This window comes from Jaculus jaculus, chromosome 2 (genome assembly GCF_020740685.1).
Source record: "Jaculus jaculus isolate mJacJac1 chromosome 2, mJacJac1.mat.Y.cur, whole genome shotgun sequence".
Classification (NCBI taxonomy): domain Eukaryota; kingdom Metazoa; phylum Chordata; class Mammalia; order Rodentia; family Dipodidae; genus Jaculus; species Jaculus jaculus.
In genome coordinates this window covers 7,749,934-7,766,451 of record NC_059103.1, presented here as the reverse complement: position 1 = coordinate 7,766,451, position 16,518 = coordinate 7,749,934, and the positions used below count along the sequence as shown (strand labels likewise).

Genomic DNA, 16,518 nt, shown 5'->3' with positions numbered 1-16,518 from the left:
TGGTGACTAGCACTAAGCGTGCATCACTGTGCTCCTGTGCCTTCTGTCTGTGTAGCTCCCGTCAGCTCTACAGTGGGAGTGCAGAGCTGCCCAGTACCACGGGCTCGTCCCCATCCTCTTCAGCCATGCCCGTCCCCTTCCAGGCAGCCCTGACTGATACCTGTCTCTATTACATCATCTCAGTAACGCTTTAGGATGGATTCCACTAGCATGTAGCCTTTGGGTCTGGTGTCACAGTGCCCTGAGGTCACCCTCTTCGCTGTATATCTCCACACTAGAATGTGATGATGCTGCATGTATTTGTGAATGAGAAGTTCAAGTCACTGATGTCAAAATGCTTCAGCACAGGCCTGAGCTCCTGCCAGGATCCCGGCTGTGGCAGGTATTCTCAGAACCCTGTCTTCCTCATCTCTTACAGTGCGTGCGATCTGCAGAGCTCATCGGCACATTTGTCAGCCCAGAAGTGTATCTGAAGCTGATCTTAGCAATGCTGAAGAAGGCACCCTCCGCCTCAGGCCTCTTGATCCTTGCCTCAGCCATTCAAGGCTGCTCTCGAGACGCCCTCCAGCCACACTTCAAGGTCATCGCCTCTGAGCTAGCTCAGGAGCACATTTGCCAGGGGTCTGAAAATGTAAGCTGGTGCTTGGAAGGAGTGGCTAGCAGAGGATCCTGGGGTTGAAAATTGGAGGGGCCACCAGTGCTCACAGCATACCTGAAACTGCAGCTGTTGGCTTCAGAATTCCTACCTGTCTAGTAGTATGGCCATCAGCCACACATGTAGCCTTTTGAATCAAGTTGATTTCCTCTTGCTGGTGCCATGGGCTGTCTCAGTGGGTTGCACAGGATCTGCCCACGGCCGTAGAGCGCATGGCTGGCCAGGCTGCTGTCGGTGGTCACAGGCCAGTAGCACCGCTCTGAGGGAGCCTTTGGTCCCACCCCAGAGCAAAGGGAGCAGGGGCGGTCTACTACACGTGGTCTAAACAGTACATCCTTGGGGTGGACAAGGACTCCTTCATTGTGAATGTCATTCAGCATTCGTGTCGTGTGCCTAAAGCAACCACATGACATGACAAGCAAATGACCAGCCAGTATATTACCCAAGGCCAGAACAGCCTGGTCATGAGCTTCATCATTTGGAATCATTTGTAACTTTTTTTTCCCCTCAATTTTTATTAACATTTTCCATGATTATAAAAAATATCCCATGGTAATATCCTCCCTCCCCCCACTTTCCCCTTTGAAATTCCATTCTCCATCATATCCCCTCCCCATCTCAATCAGTCTCTCTTTTGTTTTGATGCCATGATCTTTTCCTCCTCTTATGATGGTCTTGTGTAGGTAGTGTCAGGCACGGTGAGGTCATGGATATTCAGGCCATGAATCCTTTGTAACTTTACTGGGGACAAAATGGTGGCTGTTGTGCTGGGAGGCTCTAGGCCTTGCACGTCCACTTGTAGACCATGATCCTCCTGTATCAGCACCCTCTGCTGTGGCCATGGGGCTCATGCTTCCACAATGCTGGGCTAGAGGGAGGGGTTGGAGGACAGCAGTCAGCACTGGTGCTCTGTCTTGTCCTTTCTCTATCCTCAAAGTGAGAGACATGTGGTCCGTAAACCACTATAAGAAAACTGAGCCTCCCATGGTGGTACATGCCTGTGTTCCCATCCTGGAGGATAGCATATTAGAGGCCAGTCTGAACTACATAGTGAGGCTAAACAGAGAAAAAGAAACTTTTAAGGCACTTTTTAAACAATATCAATACAGAAAATATGTAAGGCAGTTTGTAAAGTTGCGAAGCAGAATAGAGATTGGGTCTTAGGAAAGAATAGAAACAGGCCACTGCTTCTGTGTTTCCCAAAAATCCTTTTTAGCAAAAATCAGCTTGTGAGCTTTATGTACCTATGTACTCTGGACAATTCTGAGAGAGGTTTTTTTAAAAACATTATTTATGAGAGAGAGACAGAGAATGGGTACGCCAGGGCCTCCAGCCACTGCAAATGAACTCCAGGTGGATGGGCCACCTTGTGCATCTGGCTTACGTGGGTCCTGGGGAATTGAACTGGGTTCTTTGGCTTTGCAGGCAGGTGCCTTAACCACTAAGCCATCTCTCCAGCCCTGAGAGAGATTTTGATTCCTCCCTAGATTTGTAACTTGAAGACTAGCATAGGTGTTTTCTACATACACAGCTTACACACTTAATAGCAAAGTAAATGGGACCACTTTTGTATCTGAGTGTCAGTTATAGAGAGTTTGGGTCTTGTAACCCGTCAGGCTCCTGCTTCAGTTCTGTTGAGGGAACATTAATCCCAATGGCTACTGAGGCAGAGGGAGACCTTTCTGACAAAGCCTTTAAGGGCATATGCACACAAGAGGGCAGTCTTTCCTCTTCAGTGCTCCAGTGTGTTCTAGCACCAAGGACCCAGGTATGATAGAAACCCACAGTGTACCAGTTACACCTTTTTTCACAGGTTTGAAATTGATAAGAAAGGATGAAGGTGTTCAGGATCAATTAGTATCTTTGCTGTTTCCAAGTTGGCAAAGCTCTTTTGCTTTCCCACCTGCTTTGTGTCATGTCATTAGAGATGCATGTGTTTCCTGTATCTGTCCTTCGCTGGCCATTCAAAAGGTTCAAAACTTCTTTCATGGACTGGAGGGGTGGCTTAGCGGTTAAGGCACTTGGCTGCAAAGCCAACAGTCCTGGGTTCAGTTCCCCAGGACTCACGTAAGCCAAATGCACAAGGTGGCACATGCATCTGGAATTTGTTTGCAGGAATGGTGCACCCATTCTTTCCCTCTCTTTCTTCCCTCCCTTTCTCTTTGTCAAATAAAATAAAATATTTTTTAAAAAACATTTCTTTCGAGAACAAACTGGCACCAGGCCTGGTGGCAGCCAGCTGCTTGAGAGGCTGAGGCAGGAGGATTGAAAGTTTTAGGGCCTACCATGGGATATATTTTATAATCATGGAAAATGTTAATAAAAATTAAAAAAAAAAAAAGAAAGTTTTAGGGCCTATTAGGACTAGAGTGAATTCAAGACCAGCCTAGGCAACTTAATGAGAACCGGTCTCCAAGTAAAAAGTAAAAAGAGCTGGGCATGGTAGTACATGCCTTTGATCCCAGCACTTGGGAGGCAGAGGTAGAAGGATTTGCTGAGTTCGAGGCCACCCTGAGACTACATAGTGAATTCCAGGTCAGTCTGGGCTAGCGTGAAACCCTACCTTGAGGAAAAAAAAAGAAAGAAAGAAAAGTAAAAAGAGGCCTGCTGGAGGTATAGCTTAGTGGAAGAGCACGTGCCTAGAACCCCAATGAGGATAGGAGTGTGGCCCAGCAGTAGAGCTTCTGCCTAGAAGCCATCAGTGAGAGGTGCAATGTAGCTCAGCAGTGTAGTGCTTGCCAATTATGCAGGAAACCTGAAGTTCAATAAAATAAACCTGAAAAACACTTAAGCCGCATATGTGTTAAAACAGGAGTCTGTGCAGACATGTTCTATGCTGGGAGTCTGCCTGGCCCAGGTGTGGGGCTGGGTGCTGCACCTGGAGCTTAGCTGAAGGGAGCTTGAGCTCCATCTTCGGAGTAGGGTTAGTGACAGATACTGAGGTGAGGAAACAATTTGTGACATGAAGTGAACACGTTTGGTCCTGTCTAAAGAAAGCCAGAAGTCCATCTCTTCCTTTGCTAAAACAGAGAAGCCTCTAGCACTTTGCATCTGTGAATCCGAATTTGCTATCTTGGGTAAGGTAGTTCCAGAGTCTCTGGTCTTTACCCTCTCACCGTGTGCTTGGGTGATGCCCTCAGCAAGGCCCTGCTTAGTCAAATGGCTACGGCAGGGCTGGTGGCCACAGGGAAGGATACCGTTTGCCTTTCTGACGCTGGTGTTTGGGTATGGAGAAAGACAGTTCGTCTCAACCTGGGTGAACATATGTCTTTTAAACATACATTCCCTTTATTTTAACTGAAGAAATGGCAGTTCACAAAACTTACATCATAGGTCATTCTAGACATTAGCCACCATCCAGTCTTAGGGAGTCTGTCCGTCAGGCCAGCAGAGTTGTGCTGAGGGGCCTATGAGGATCATTCTGAAATATAAGTCTGCACCTGCTGTGGGTGGCAGGGCACTCAGACTACCTACCTGTGGTTTTCATGTCTGTTGGGTAGCATGAGCAAGATCCAGGTTCCAGAGCTCAAACTGCACCAGATGATTCATGTCACTGGTGAGGAGTCACAGAATTTACAACCAGTTCAGAAGTTTAGAACCATTCCATTGTCTGTCCAAATACTCATCACATTTTTCTGAATTTGTACCTCACTAATAAAAGAAGTGTAAAAATTTTCCTCATACATAAGTATGCACATATATCGGTGAGGCACCACATATATGTGTATATATGGTTTTTTGATTTTTTTTTTTTTTTTTGTCAAGATAGGGTTTCACTCTAGTCCATACTAATCTGGAATTCACTATGTAGTCTCAGGGTGGCCTTGAAGTCACGGTGATCTTACCTATGTCTTCCCAAGTGCTGGCATTAAAGGTGTGAGCCACTACACCCGGGGTATGTTTTTATAAGCTACACATGACTGACATTTCTACTTATTCTGTACTTTATGAAACATGTAAGATAGACATATTAAAGGAAGTTTATATAAATAGAAGCCTCAAAAACTCTTGCCTCTCTGTAGCATGTGGTGGTTGCTTCACAGGGGTCCCATCAGCCACTCAGCCCCTGGTTCTGAGATGGCTTAACGGTTAAGGCACTTGCCAGCAAAGTCAAAGGACCTAGGTTCTATTACATGTGTCTGGAGATTGTCTGGCATGCCCATTCCCCCTCCTTTCTATATCTGCCTCCCTCTCAAACAAATAGTCAACAAATAAAATATAAAGAAGGGAATTTCAAAGGAGAAATTGGGGGGGGGGATTAACATGGGATTTTTTTTATAATCATGGAAAATGCTAATAAAATTTTTTTTTAAAAAAGTGGTTGAAACGAAGAGTATAGCCAATCTTTGGCACCCAGTTCAATCAGAAAGCTTGTTCTATCTTATTTTATGTGCGTGTGTGTCTGGGTACACCAGGGCCTCTTGCTGCTGCCAACATGCACCACTTTCACGTCTGTTTTTCACGTGGGTGCTAGGGAATTGGACCAGGGCTGAAGGCACCTTTAACCCCTGAGCCATCTCCCCAGTTCTAGCTCTGGATTATTTTAAAGTATATCCAAGATACGCTGTTGCTTTACTTGTAAATACTACAGTATTGCTGACACACAAGTGCTTTTGTTTGTTTGTGGTTTTTCAAGGTAGGGTCTCTAGCCCAGGCTGACCTCAAACTCACAGTGATCTCTTATCTCTGCCTCCCAAGAGCTAAAATTAAAGGCATGTGCCACTATGCCCTGCCAGAATTGTTTTTTGTGTTAAGACAGAGGTCTTTTATAGCTCAGGCTTGTGTCTTAACTCCGTATGTAGTTGGTGATGACATTGAACTTGTGATCCTCCTGCCTCTACTTCCTGAGGAATGGGATTAAGGCATGTGCCACCATGACTGTAATGTTTAAAACAGGAGTTAGTGTTTCATATTGTGAGTCTTTAATTTCTGGCCTGTGCTATTTCCCTTCCTGGCTTTTGCTGCAGGGTGGGGCTTCCTCAAGGGATGCTGACTGCCACTGGTCTCTTCCAGGACCTGTACTTGGAGTACCTGCTCCTGTGTGTGCAGGCTTTGGTGTCTGTGTGTCAAGAGGACTGCTCTGCAGCCATTCTGCAGCTCATGGAGGTGCTGGTGACCATCATGGCTGTTTCAAGTGCGCCCAATCTTGTAGACAAGGTAAGCCTTACAGCTCCCTGTAGCCCCAGTCTCTTCCTACAGGAAATGGACCTGTCACCTATCCATCTTCAGTGAGCTTGAATTCCAGGCCTTAGGCATGTCTGAGTAGCAAAAGATGAAAGAATGTGGAACACTTGGAAGGAGTCACTTATGAGGAGGCCTCCAGGCATCCCTTTCACCTGCAGACCTGTTTTCCATCTAGGAGTAAAGTAACCATGGAGCCTGCAGCAAAGAGGCAAAGAAGCCATTGTGACCCCTGAATCTCTGCCCCCCCCCCCATCAAGCTGGGTTTCAAAGCACACTTGGGCTTGAGGATTGGTGACTGTCCTATGTTAATTGCAGCCCTGCTTGCAAAGTTTTTTCTGTCACCTTAGCTTTGTATTTATGCTTAAATCAATTTCTCACACACACACACAGTCACGCTCATTCTGTCTCTCTAGGCCTTTAACCCAAAGCAACCCTCCTGCCCCAACCCTCTAGTGCTTGGATAATGTTTATGAATCACCGTTCCTGGCTTTTTACTTAAAAACTTGAACAATGTGCTAGAGATACCACCCAGCAGGTAAGAATGCTTGTTGTGCTGCTGGGCATGGTGGCACACGGATTGCCATGAGTTCGAGGCCACCCTGAGACTATCTCGTGAATTCCAGGTATGGCTAAAGTGAAACCCTACTATGAAAAACAAAACTAGGCGTGGTTTTACACACCTTTATCCCAGCACTCAGGAGGCAGAGGTAGGAGGATTGCTGTGAGTTCAAGACCACCCTGAGACTAGTGAATTCCAGGTCAGCCTGAACTAGAGTGAGACCCTACCTCGAAAAACCAAAAATAAGTAAATTAATTAATTAGAAACAAAAAAGAATGCCTGTTGTGCAGGCATGAGGACATGAAGAGTTCAATTCCCAGCACCCACATAGAAAACCCAGTATGGCCACACACATCTATAACCCAGTCTGCCAGTGGCAGAGACCGGAGAATCACTTGGGCTTTCTGACTGGAAACAGTATCTCCAGGTTGAGCGAGAGAATCATCTCACGTGTATGAGCAATAGAGGCTACCCTGATGTTCTCTGGCTTCCACACATGTGCATATGCATCACATACCATACACACATGCACCAAAACCTGCAGTCCTCATAGGCCCTGAGGACCATCTGGGACCCCTGCTTCACCGTGAACCCAGAGAAGGGTTCTTGGCCGTCTTTGAAGGGGCCTCTGGAAGGCTTAGGTGTCCTATGGGGCCCTATTTGAGGTGAGCTTCACATGCAAGAGGCCCTCAGCCCCCCACCTTTGTTGTGGTCTTTTCCACTCTTTTTTTTCTCTTTGAAAGCAGCCGTATACATCATGTCTTTGTTGGCAGCTTGTCACTGACGGGGTCATAAGTACTAGCAAGGCATTGACTACTGACAGGAAGGAAACCAAGCTTGCTGGGTGTGAGGCAGCTATGCAGAATGGACATAGGCCACCAAGCAGCGGCCACTAGGGAATCTTGAGGACTTCCTCATAATTAGGGTTACACCACCAGGGAAGTAGACACATGTGAAGAGGTGGCTGGTGGCTTGTCATTCATCATCTCACAGTGTTTCTTCCAGAGCCACTTGCAAGTTATTTTTCACTTGAGGTCCAGTCTGGGTAGAAGCTAAGCAGAGGGAGGTGACAGCGCCCTCCAGTAACAGTTTTCATGGTTCTAGGGTAGAAGCCAGAGCCTTGTGCATGTTAAGGCAAGTGCTGTGCCTTAGAGGTATAGCCCTTCCATGATGTGTGTGTATTTCCTTGTTTTTTGTGGTGGTTCGAGGAGGCCCTGCAGATCGCAGATGACTCAGCTTCTGGGTCTTCGTTGAACCCAGGAACTGCTAGTGGTCAATGGGTGCAGATCTATTTTTCACTTGCTGAAAAATCAGTTTGTTTTTAAATATTTTATTTATTTATTTATGAGAAGGAAGATTCTATTTATTTAAGAGAAGGCAGATAGAGAATGGGTGTGCCAGGACCCCTAGCCACTGCAAACAATCTTTAGACGCATGCACCACTATGTGCTTCACATGGGTACTGAGGAATCCAACCTGGTTCCTTTGGCTTTGCAGGCATATGCCTTAACCACTAAGCTCTCTCTCCAGCCCTAGAAAGTCAGTTTTGACACATACAGATCACAGTATCAAAGTTTTGTTGTAGTTAGCTATAGCCAAAGCCTTCTGTGCTGTTCAGAGGGCTTCCCTGCTAACCAAATGTTTCTGTTTAACTCAATGATGCCTGTGTGTTGTAGGCCTTGGATAACAAGGACATCTCCTATAGTTTTAAAACTTTTTTAAAAATTTTATTTTTATTTATTTATTTCAGAGAGAGGGAAGGAGGGAGAAAGAAGCAGAGAGAGAAAGAATAGGCATCTCAGGGCCTCCAGCCACTGCAAACAAACTCCAGATGCATGTACCACCTTGTGTATCTGGCTTATGTGGATCTTGGGGAGTTGAACCTGTGTCCCTTGCCTTTGCAGGCAAACGCCTTAACTGCTAGGCCATCTCTCCAACCCTAGCTGGGCATGGTGGTGCACGCATTTAATCCCAGCACTTTAGGAGGCAGAGGTAGGAGGATTGCTGTGAGTTCAAGGCCAATCTGAGACTACATAGTGAATTCCAGATCAGCCTAGACTAGACAAGACTCTGCCTTGCAGTGGGAGGGATTTTAAAAAAACACTTTAGGGGACTGGAGAGATGGCTTAGTGGTTAAGGTGTTTGCCTGCAAAGCCAAAGGATCCCAGTTCTATTCTCCAGGACCCACGTAAGCTAGATGCACAGGGGACTGCATGCATCTGGAGTTCCTTTGCAGTGGCTGGAGGCCCTGGTGCACCCATTCTCCCTCTCCCTCCCTCCCCCCCTCTCTCTCTGTCCCCCTCTTCCTTTCTCTCAAATAAATAATTAATTTAAAAAACCACTTTAAACATTAAACTCTAAGGGCTGATGTTTAGTGGGTAAAATGTTTGCTGTACCCATATAAGAACATAAAATGCTGTACGAGGTGGTACACACCCATAATCCCAGCACTGGGTAGGTGCAGACAGTTTCTAGCTAGCTTATTGGCCATATTTACAAGTTCCAGATTCAGGAGGGACCCTATCTCATAAAAATGTGAAGTGATAGAAGAATACACCCAGTGCACACATGTCCACATACACCTACACACAAATACTAACATACACAAATTGGAATCTAGAAGCACACACCTGACCGTCCGTATACTAAGGAGGTGGAAGTAGGAGGATTAGGGGTTCAAGACTAGCCTGGGCTACATAAAACTGTCACAGAAGGGGGAAGAAGGCCTCATGCCAACCTCTGTACACTATGTTGCAGGCTCAGGAGACAATGGATGCACTGGCCAAAGTGGAGGACACTCCCAGCAGTCACGACCTTTACCGAAAGCATGTGGGTGCTCTACTGGAGCGGGTGACCGCCTCTCACAGCAACTGGACCACACACTCTCTGCAGCTGCTGCAGTTCCTTGTTGTCCTCACCCGAGCAGGTGAGTCTTGTGCTGGCCAGCCCGGGCCCTGACCAAGGTCACCCACTCTAACTCCCCTCCTCTGCATTAGCAAGTATAACACATGGACTGGTTTTAACCCAGGTGAACCTTTTCTTTGTTTTAGTGGTGTGTGTGTGCAGATGGACATGTTCCACACTCGCACATGCAGAGGCCAGAGGACATACATGTCCTTTATTGCTCTTGCCTTATTTCCCTAAGACAATCTCTCACTGAACCTGGAGCTCCCAGTTTTTAGTTAAACTGGCTGACCTGAGAGTCTCATTGATCCTCTCGTCTCTATTCCCCTCAGTACTGGAGTTACAGGCATGCATGACCATGCCCAGCTTTTTATGTGAGTGCTGGGTTTCCAACTCACATTTTACACAGCAAGTGCACTTACCCACTGAGCCATCTTCTGGACCTTAACTGGGTGTGGAGGTGCACACCTTTCATCTCAGCACTGAGACTGAGGAAGGAGGATCACTGTAAGTTGGAGGCCAACCTGGAGCTGCAGAGTGAGTTCCAGGTCAGCCTGGGCTAGAGTGAGACCCTACCTTGAAAATAAAGAATTTGCAGCCCAGGAATATAGCTCAGTGGTGCAACCCTAGCCTAGCAAGTGTGAGACCCTGGGTTCAATTCCCAGTACTGACTAAAGGGAGGAAGTAAAGGGGGAAGTAGCCAGGTGTGGTGGCTCACACCTGTCGTCACATCACTTGGAAGGCTGAGACAGGAGAATTGCCTCAAATTCAAAGCCAGCCTAGGATTCAGAGTAGGACCCTCTGTCAAATAAATAAATAAATAAATAAATAAATAAATAAATAAATAAATAAATAAATAAATAAATAAAAGGATTTAGGGCTGGAGAGATTGCTTAGTGGTTAATGCACTTGCCTGCAAAGAGTAAGATCCCAGGTTCGATTCCCCAGTAGCCACGTAAGCCAGATGTACAAGGTGGCGCATGCATCTCGAGTTCATTTGCAATGGTTGGGGTCCCTGGTGTGCCCATTATCTCTCTGTCTCTTTCTCAAATAAAAAAAAAGAATTTGGAAAAATGTAAGAACAGCAGGATGTTAAGGTTTTCTTTAAGCATTGTCTTCTGGGGTTTAAATCTTTCTGTTAATCCTTTGATGACCTCAGTGATAGGAGAGCAGTGCAGTGGGCGGGCTGAGGTATAGCAACATGCACTTGTGAGGGCACCTGTTCCTGGTTTGTCTTCTGCCTGGACAGAGAAGCAGGAGAGGATGCCAGCTTGCTGTAGCCTCACCTCTTTTTGTTTCAGGACCAGCCGTGGGAGAAGCACTACAGCATGTGGTGCCTACCCTCAGGACCTGCCTCCAGCCCACAACAGACCCCCATATGCGCCTGAAGGTCTTCTCTGTCTTGTCCACCATACTGCTGAGGCCAAAGGACACTGTTGACTCCCAAGGGTAGGTCATCCTCATGTCTATGCACAGCTCACCATGGGTTCTAGATGAGGCAGGCTCCCACCTTCCCTAACTGTACTAGGCAGGGTCCCCAACTCCCCACACTGCACTGGACAAGACCTTACCTCCCACATTTGCACCTGGCATGATCCCATCTTCCTACACAGCACTGGAAATGGCCCTACCTCCCACCCCACACTGGACATCATCCATCTTCCTACACAGCACTGGAAAGAACCCTACCTCCCACACTGCACTGGATATGATCCCATCTTCCTGCATTAGCACTGGGAAGGACCCTACCTGCCCACCTTGTACTGGGCAGGACCCCCATTTCCTCACACTGCACTGGACTAGACAGGACCCTACCTCCTCATACTGCATTGGACAGTTAGCCCCTGTCTAAGGTAGAAAGCTTCTTGGTGGCCTGCGTCCCCAGCCTCATTTACTGTTGAGTAAACCAGATAGAAAGTGCAGCTCAGAGAACACAGAACAGTACATCAAAGTTGTTTAGTGGAGACATCAACAATTCCATTAAATGAAGAAATTTTAGGGAACATTTACTATTAATAGTTTATGTATTGGCTGTCCTCAGCTTTAAAAGCCTTTGGTGCCTTCAGACCTCACTCTGGTTGAACTGACTGAATTAGCATTGATGGTCGTGCCTTAAGAGAGATCCCTTTCTTTTATCTCAAAGAAGTTTGAGACCCCATTAAAACATGAAGAGCCTTCAGTTTTATGGCTTTGAAGAAAGGAAAAGGCGAATAGAACAAAGAGCCTGGAGAAGAGGACCAGGCTGGGGAAGGAGGCAGCCCCTGCAGAGTGTCCCAAGGACCCAGCATCTCTTGCTGGAGGAGACCTGTGAGCATGTGGTAGCAGGAGAGGGAGGGTGGAGAATTGCAGAATTGCCCTGAGGAAGAGCCCCTACCTCCACCTCTTAAACCACCGGAACCCTTGGTTCAATTGGCAAAATGTGCAAGTCTTCTTGAACCCGACCATCCCAGCAGTCTGGTGGCCCCACGTCAGCAGCTGGGACCCCACCTGCTCCCCCATCCCAAACAACTCTGTCATTGTCAAGTGTGGATCTACAAACCATAAAGCTCCCTGTGGGAGTGACTTAGTCATTCAGACCTTTCACTTTTGATGGCACCCTGGTACCTGCATCAGGCCTGCAGCCAGCCCTTAGCACTGCAGGAACTTTTGTTTCCTGCTTGTCAAAAAACAACTAAGGAATGCCAGACATGGTGGTACACGCCTTTAATTCCAGCAGAAGTAGGAGGATCACCAAGAGTTTGAGGCCACCCTGAGACTACATAGTGAATTCCAGGTCAGCCTGGATTAGAGTGAAACCCTACCTCCAAAATCAATAAAACAAAAACAAACAGGGCTGGGGGGGTGGTGCTTAGTGGTTAAGGCAGTTGCCTGCAAAGCCAAAGGACCCAGGTTCTCTTTCCTAGTGCCCACATAAAACCAGATGCACAAGGTGGTGCATACATGTCTAGAGTTCATTGTCAGTAGCTGAAGCCCCTAGAGCATCCATTCTCTCATTCTCTCTCATAAATAAATAAAGTATTTAAAAAGAAACAACCAAAACCTCAGGGCTGAGAAGCGATCATAAAAGGTACTAATGAGCACCTTGGCAGCTGGCCATCCAGCAGGCAGACCGTGTGGGGATCGTGTGTGAGCACAGCAGAGACTGGCTCCTGCCATGGCCCTCTGCACGTGTAGCGCAGCAGCAACTCCTAACCCAGGAACGCAGCTATGAGGTTTGGCCTGTGTTTCCAAAGACACATTTAATACTTCTCACAGGAAGAAGTCAGTATTATTCAACTTGGCTATTCAGTTATAGGCAGGGAAGGTTTGAAAAATAATAGCCTTTAGTTTTGATTTGTGGGATTATAAAAAAAAACCAACAACATGCCACGCATGGTGGCACACACCTTTAATCTGATTCAGTAGGCAGAGGTAAGAGGATCACTGAGTCTGAGGCCAGCCTGGGACTACAGAATGGGTTCAGGTCAACCTGAGATAGAGTGAAACCCTATGGTGGGGTGGGGAGGACAAGTAGGATCATATACTACCTAGCCTGATGGCCTGGGTTCAGTTTCGCAGTACCTCCTTAAAGGCAGATGGACAAAGTGGCACAGGTGTCTAGAATTTCTCTCTGCTTGCACATAAATAAAAAATATTTTTTAAAATGCCCACTGGGTGGCCAGGCATGGTGGTGCAAGCTTTTAATCCCAGCACTCGGGAGGCAGAGGTAGGAGGATTGCTGTGCATCCGAGGCCACCCGGAGACTACATAGTGAATTCTAGGTCAGCCTGGGCTAAAATAAGGCCCTAAAAAATGTCACTGGGGTCTGGAATGGAGGCTGAGCAGTTAAGGTGCATGCCTGCAAAGCCTAAGGACCCACATTCTACTCTCCAGATCCCACGTTAGCTAGATGCACAAAGGTGAGGCAGACACAAGGTCACACAGACCCACTAGGTGGCGCAAGTATCTGGCGTTCAATTGCAATGGCTGAGGCCCTGGTGTCTCAATAGCTCACTGGGCACTGGGAAAGAACCTGTGACTGGCCATGCCTGTGCTGAGTGCACATGCTCCCTCAGCACTTGTCAAGCACCTGCAGCTTCAAGTCCTTGCTGTGGTGGCAGCCTGAAGGTGGGGAAGAGGTCAGGTAATGTCCACTGTGGAGACAAGAAATGTGTCTGGGCAGGGCTTCTCAGTTTGAGGATGTCTCCTCTAACAGTGTAAGCCTTATGTTGCATCAGGACTCTCTTCCCGGAGGAGATACAGCAGCTAAGTGTGGTGTCCTCACCGCTCATCCTTGCCCAGGCCCCTCATGGCTCTGCCCAGGTTGTGACCAGAGCTCTTCCAAAGCATTGTGTGAATTGACCTGTTGAAGGATGCTGCTCATCCCTTCGTCCTTTGTATCAGTTTGCCTCCTCACAGCCTCCCGCTCTAGAGATGTCCATAAAGGAGCAAGGTTGACATGGCAGGGAGTAGCCACAAGAAGCCATTTCCAAGGCACTGCCTTTGTGCCATTGTATTGTGGCTGTGAGGACTGGAAACACTTTGTTAGCCTCAAAGTAAAATGTCATGTAAAAGTCATGGGCCATAGCTGGGCGTATTGAACACACATTTAATCCCAGCACTTGGGAGCCAGAGGTAGAAGGACCCCTGTGAGTTCAAGGTCGCCCTGAGACTATGTAGTGAATTCCAGATCAGCCTGGGCTACAGGGAGACCCTACCTGGGGCGGGGAGGAGGGGGAGGGAGTTCTGGAAGGATGAGTGACATGGGGCAGTCTCACCTGTTCTGTCTGGTGCCTGGAAGGCCTGTCCGTGATGTGGCCTCAGGGTAGTGGGGCCTCTGGGTGCCATCTGTACCAGGATTCCCACTGTGGAAGCATTGGTCTTTCTCTTGCTCCCTCGTTTAAATTGTGCAGATGACAGGTTCTGATGGGCAATGGCTGCAATGTCATGTGACGCAGAGGCCACGTCATGATCCATGGAGGCTCACAGGTGCTCATTCTGAAGCCTGTGACTCTTGCAAGCCACTTTATGGGAACCTCCTTGGGGAAGGGCACAGTGTTAGGTCGCTGTGAGCCGTACTTGTGAATCACTGCAGGATGGGGCAGGTCTTTGCATAAACACATTGAGTGCTGGGGTGTCACCTAGCGGTAGAGCCCTTGCCTGGTATGCACAAGCAGCTGGGTTCCAACTCTGAAAAATTAAAAGAAATCAAAACAGCAAAAACCTACTTGAGTGTATGTGAATCAGGCTGCACCATTTAGCTTTTAGGGTTCCCTTGATCCCCTTCATCACTGGGTTGACATGTTCCTGTGGGAATGGGAGGTGAGAGGGCTAAGGAGAAGAAAGGGCCTAGCAGGCCGCCTGCCAAGCTCTGGGCAGCAGGGTGTGTGAAAAGGCTTAAAGCTGTCCTGGTACCAGTTGGGCAAGGCCTGCTGACGTGGGGACGGATGGGGTGGAGGACTTGTGCCAGGGCTCCTGCTCTCAAGGCTCTCAGGTGCACACATGCCTCCCTGAGACAGGCAGATGGGCACACTAGGTTAGGGTACTTACTTGTTTTGCTTTGTTCACCCCCCCCCCCCACTGTTGGCCCTAGCTTCTGTCCAAGTTGGCACTCATAGGTCCTGGGTCTTTTCATGCCCCTTTTGTCAAGCCTTCCTAAACCCCAGCCCCATGCACTTCCCAAACTCCAGTGTGCCCTTTATAGCAGGTCTGCCTGCCCTTCCTCACCTGCCCTTCTGCTCTGCCAGGCAGTTCCATGGCTACTTGGAGATGGTGGTGAAGGACATCCTGGCCCCCAACCTGCAGTGGCATGCAGGGAGGACTGCTGCTGCCATCCGGACAGCCGCTGTGTCCTGCCTGTGGGCACTCACCAGCAGTGACATCCTGTCAGCCAAACAGGTAGGGTCTGATATGGCCGTTTTAGGTTTTTTTTTTTTTTTAATTATTTATTTATTTATTTGAGAGCAACAGACACAGAGAGAAAGACAGATAGAGGGAGAGAGAGAGAATGGGCGCGCCAGGGCTTCCAGCCTCTGCAAACGAACTCCAGATGCGTGCGCCCCCTTGTGCATCTGGCTAACGTGGGACCTAGGGAACCGAGCCTCCGGGGTCCTTAGGCTTCACAGGCAAGCGCTTAACCGCTAAGCCATCTCTCCAGCCCCCGTTTTAGGTTTTATCCACACAATGTGAGGCCCTATAGACCTATGCAGCTTCCAGAGGGTGGCAGCCTGGGATGTGTGTGGGTGTGGGCTCCGCCTCCACTGGGGACCTGCAGATCTGGCCAGAGCTTGGTTGTGTTAGGCTTACCAAAGTAGCCTCAAAGTAAAATGTCATGTAAAAATCCTGGGCCATAGCTGGGTGTGGTGGCACCTTTAATCCCAGCACTTGGGAGGCAGAGGTAGAAGGACCCCTGTGAGTCCAAGAACCTGGGCATGCTGTAAGGACAGAACAGGCGTCCTGCCCTGCTATTGTTAATGTCCCCTAGGGCCTGGAACCAATGGGCCGTGGAAACCCTGAGAAGAATTAGCACTTCTGCTCCTACCCCATGAATGTGTTTACACTTCCAGAAGCCCATCTGTCTGGTGTCCACAATGCATGTGCGCCCCCTGCTGGCATCCAGTTGTTACTTAACCCATGCTGCACAAATGTGGCTGGACACCCTTTAGGGTTCCATGAGTAGGTAGGGTGTGAGAAATTATAAATGATTTTTTTTTTCAGATCAGATGATCAAACTAAAACATAAGTTTTTGAGATCATCTGAACTTTAAAAATCAAGATTCTTGGGCTAGAGAGATGGCTTAGCAGTTAAGCACTTGCCTGTGAAGCCTGAGGAGCCTGGTTCGAGGCTCTATTCCCCAGGACCCACGTTAGCCAGATGCACAAGGGATGCATGTCTGTGGAGTTCATTTGCAGTGGCTGGAGGCCCTGGCGCGCCCATTCTCTGTCTCTATCTGCTTCTTTCTGTGTCTGTCACTCTCAAGTAAATAAACAAATTTTTTTTTGAAAATTCTAGATTCTTGGGTTTGGGAAATGACTCAGTGATTAAAGGCACTTGCTTGCAGTCTGCCAGCCCAGGTGTAGTGCCAGATGCACAGCATTGTGCTTGCATCTGGAGTGTGTTTACAGCAGAAAGAGGCCCTGGCACGATTGCCTTCTCTCTCAAATAAAGTTTGTTTGTTTGTTTTTCCCCGAGGTGGGGTCTTACTCTAGCCTTGGCTGATCTGGAACTCACTCTGTA

General features: G+C 48.0%; 1 protein-coding gene across 1 annotated transcript in view; it reads left to right on the top strand.

The window, feature by feature from the left end:
• The window catches only part of Dnaaf5 (dynein axonemal assembly factor 5), a 53,651-nt gene that overhangs the window by 23,823 nt on the left and 13,310 nt on the right, over positions 1–16,518 (top strand). Inside the window, exons 6-10 of the mRNA XM_045144403.1 lie at positions 419–631; positions 5,669–5,812; positions 9,156–9,324; positions 10,604–10,751; positions 15,029–15,179. Coding sequence (XP_045000338.1) covers positions 419–631; positions 5,669–5,812; positions 9,156–9,324; positions 10,604–10,751; positions 15,029–15,179 — 825 coding nt within the window. The remainder of the gene's footprint in view (positions 1–418; positions 632–5,668; positions 5,813–9,155; positions 9,325–10,603; positions 10,752–15,028; positions 15,180–16,518) is intronic.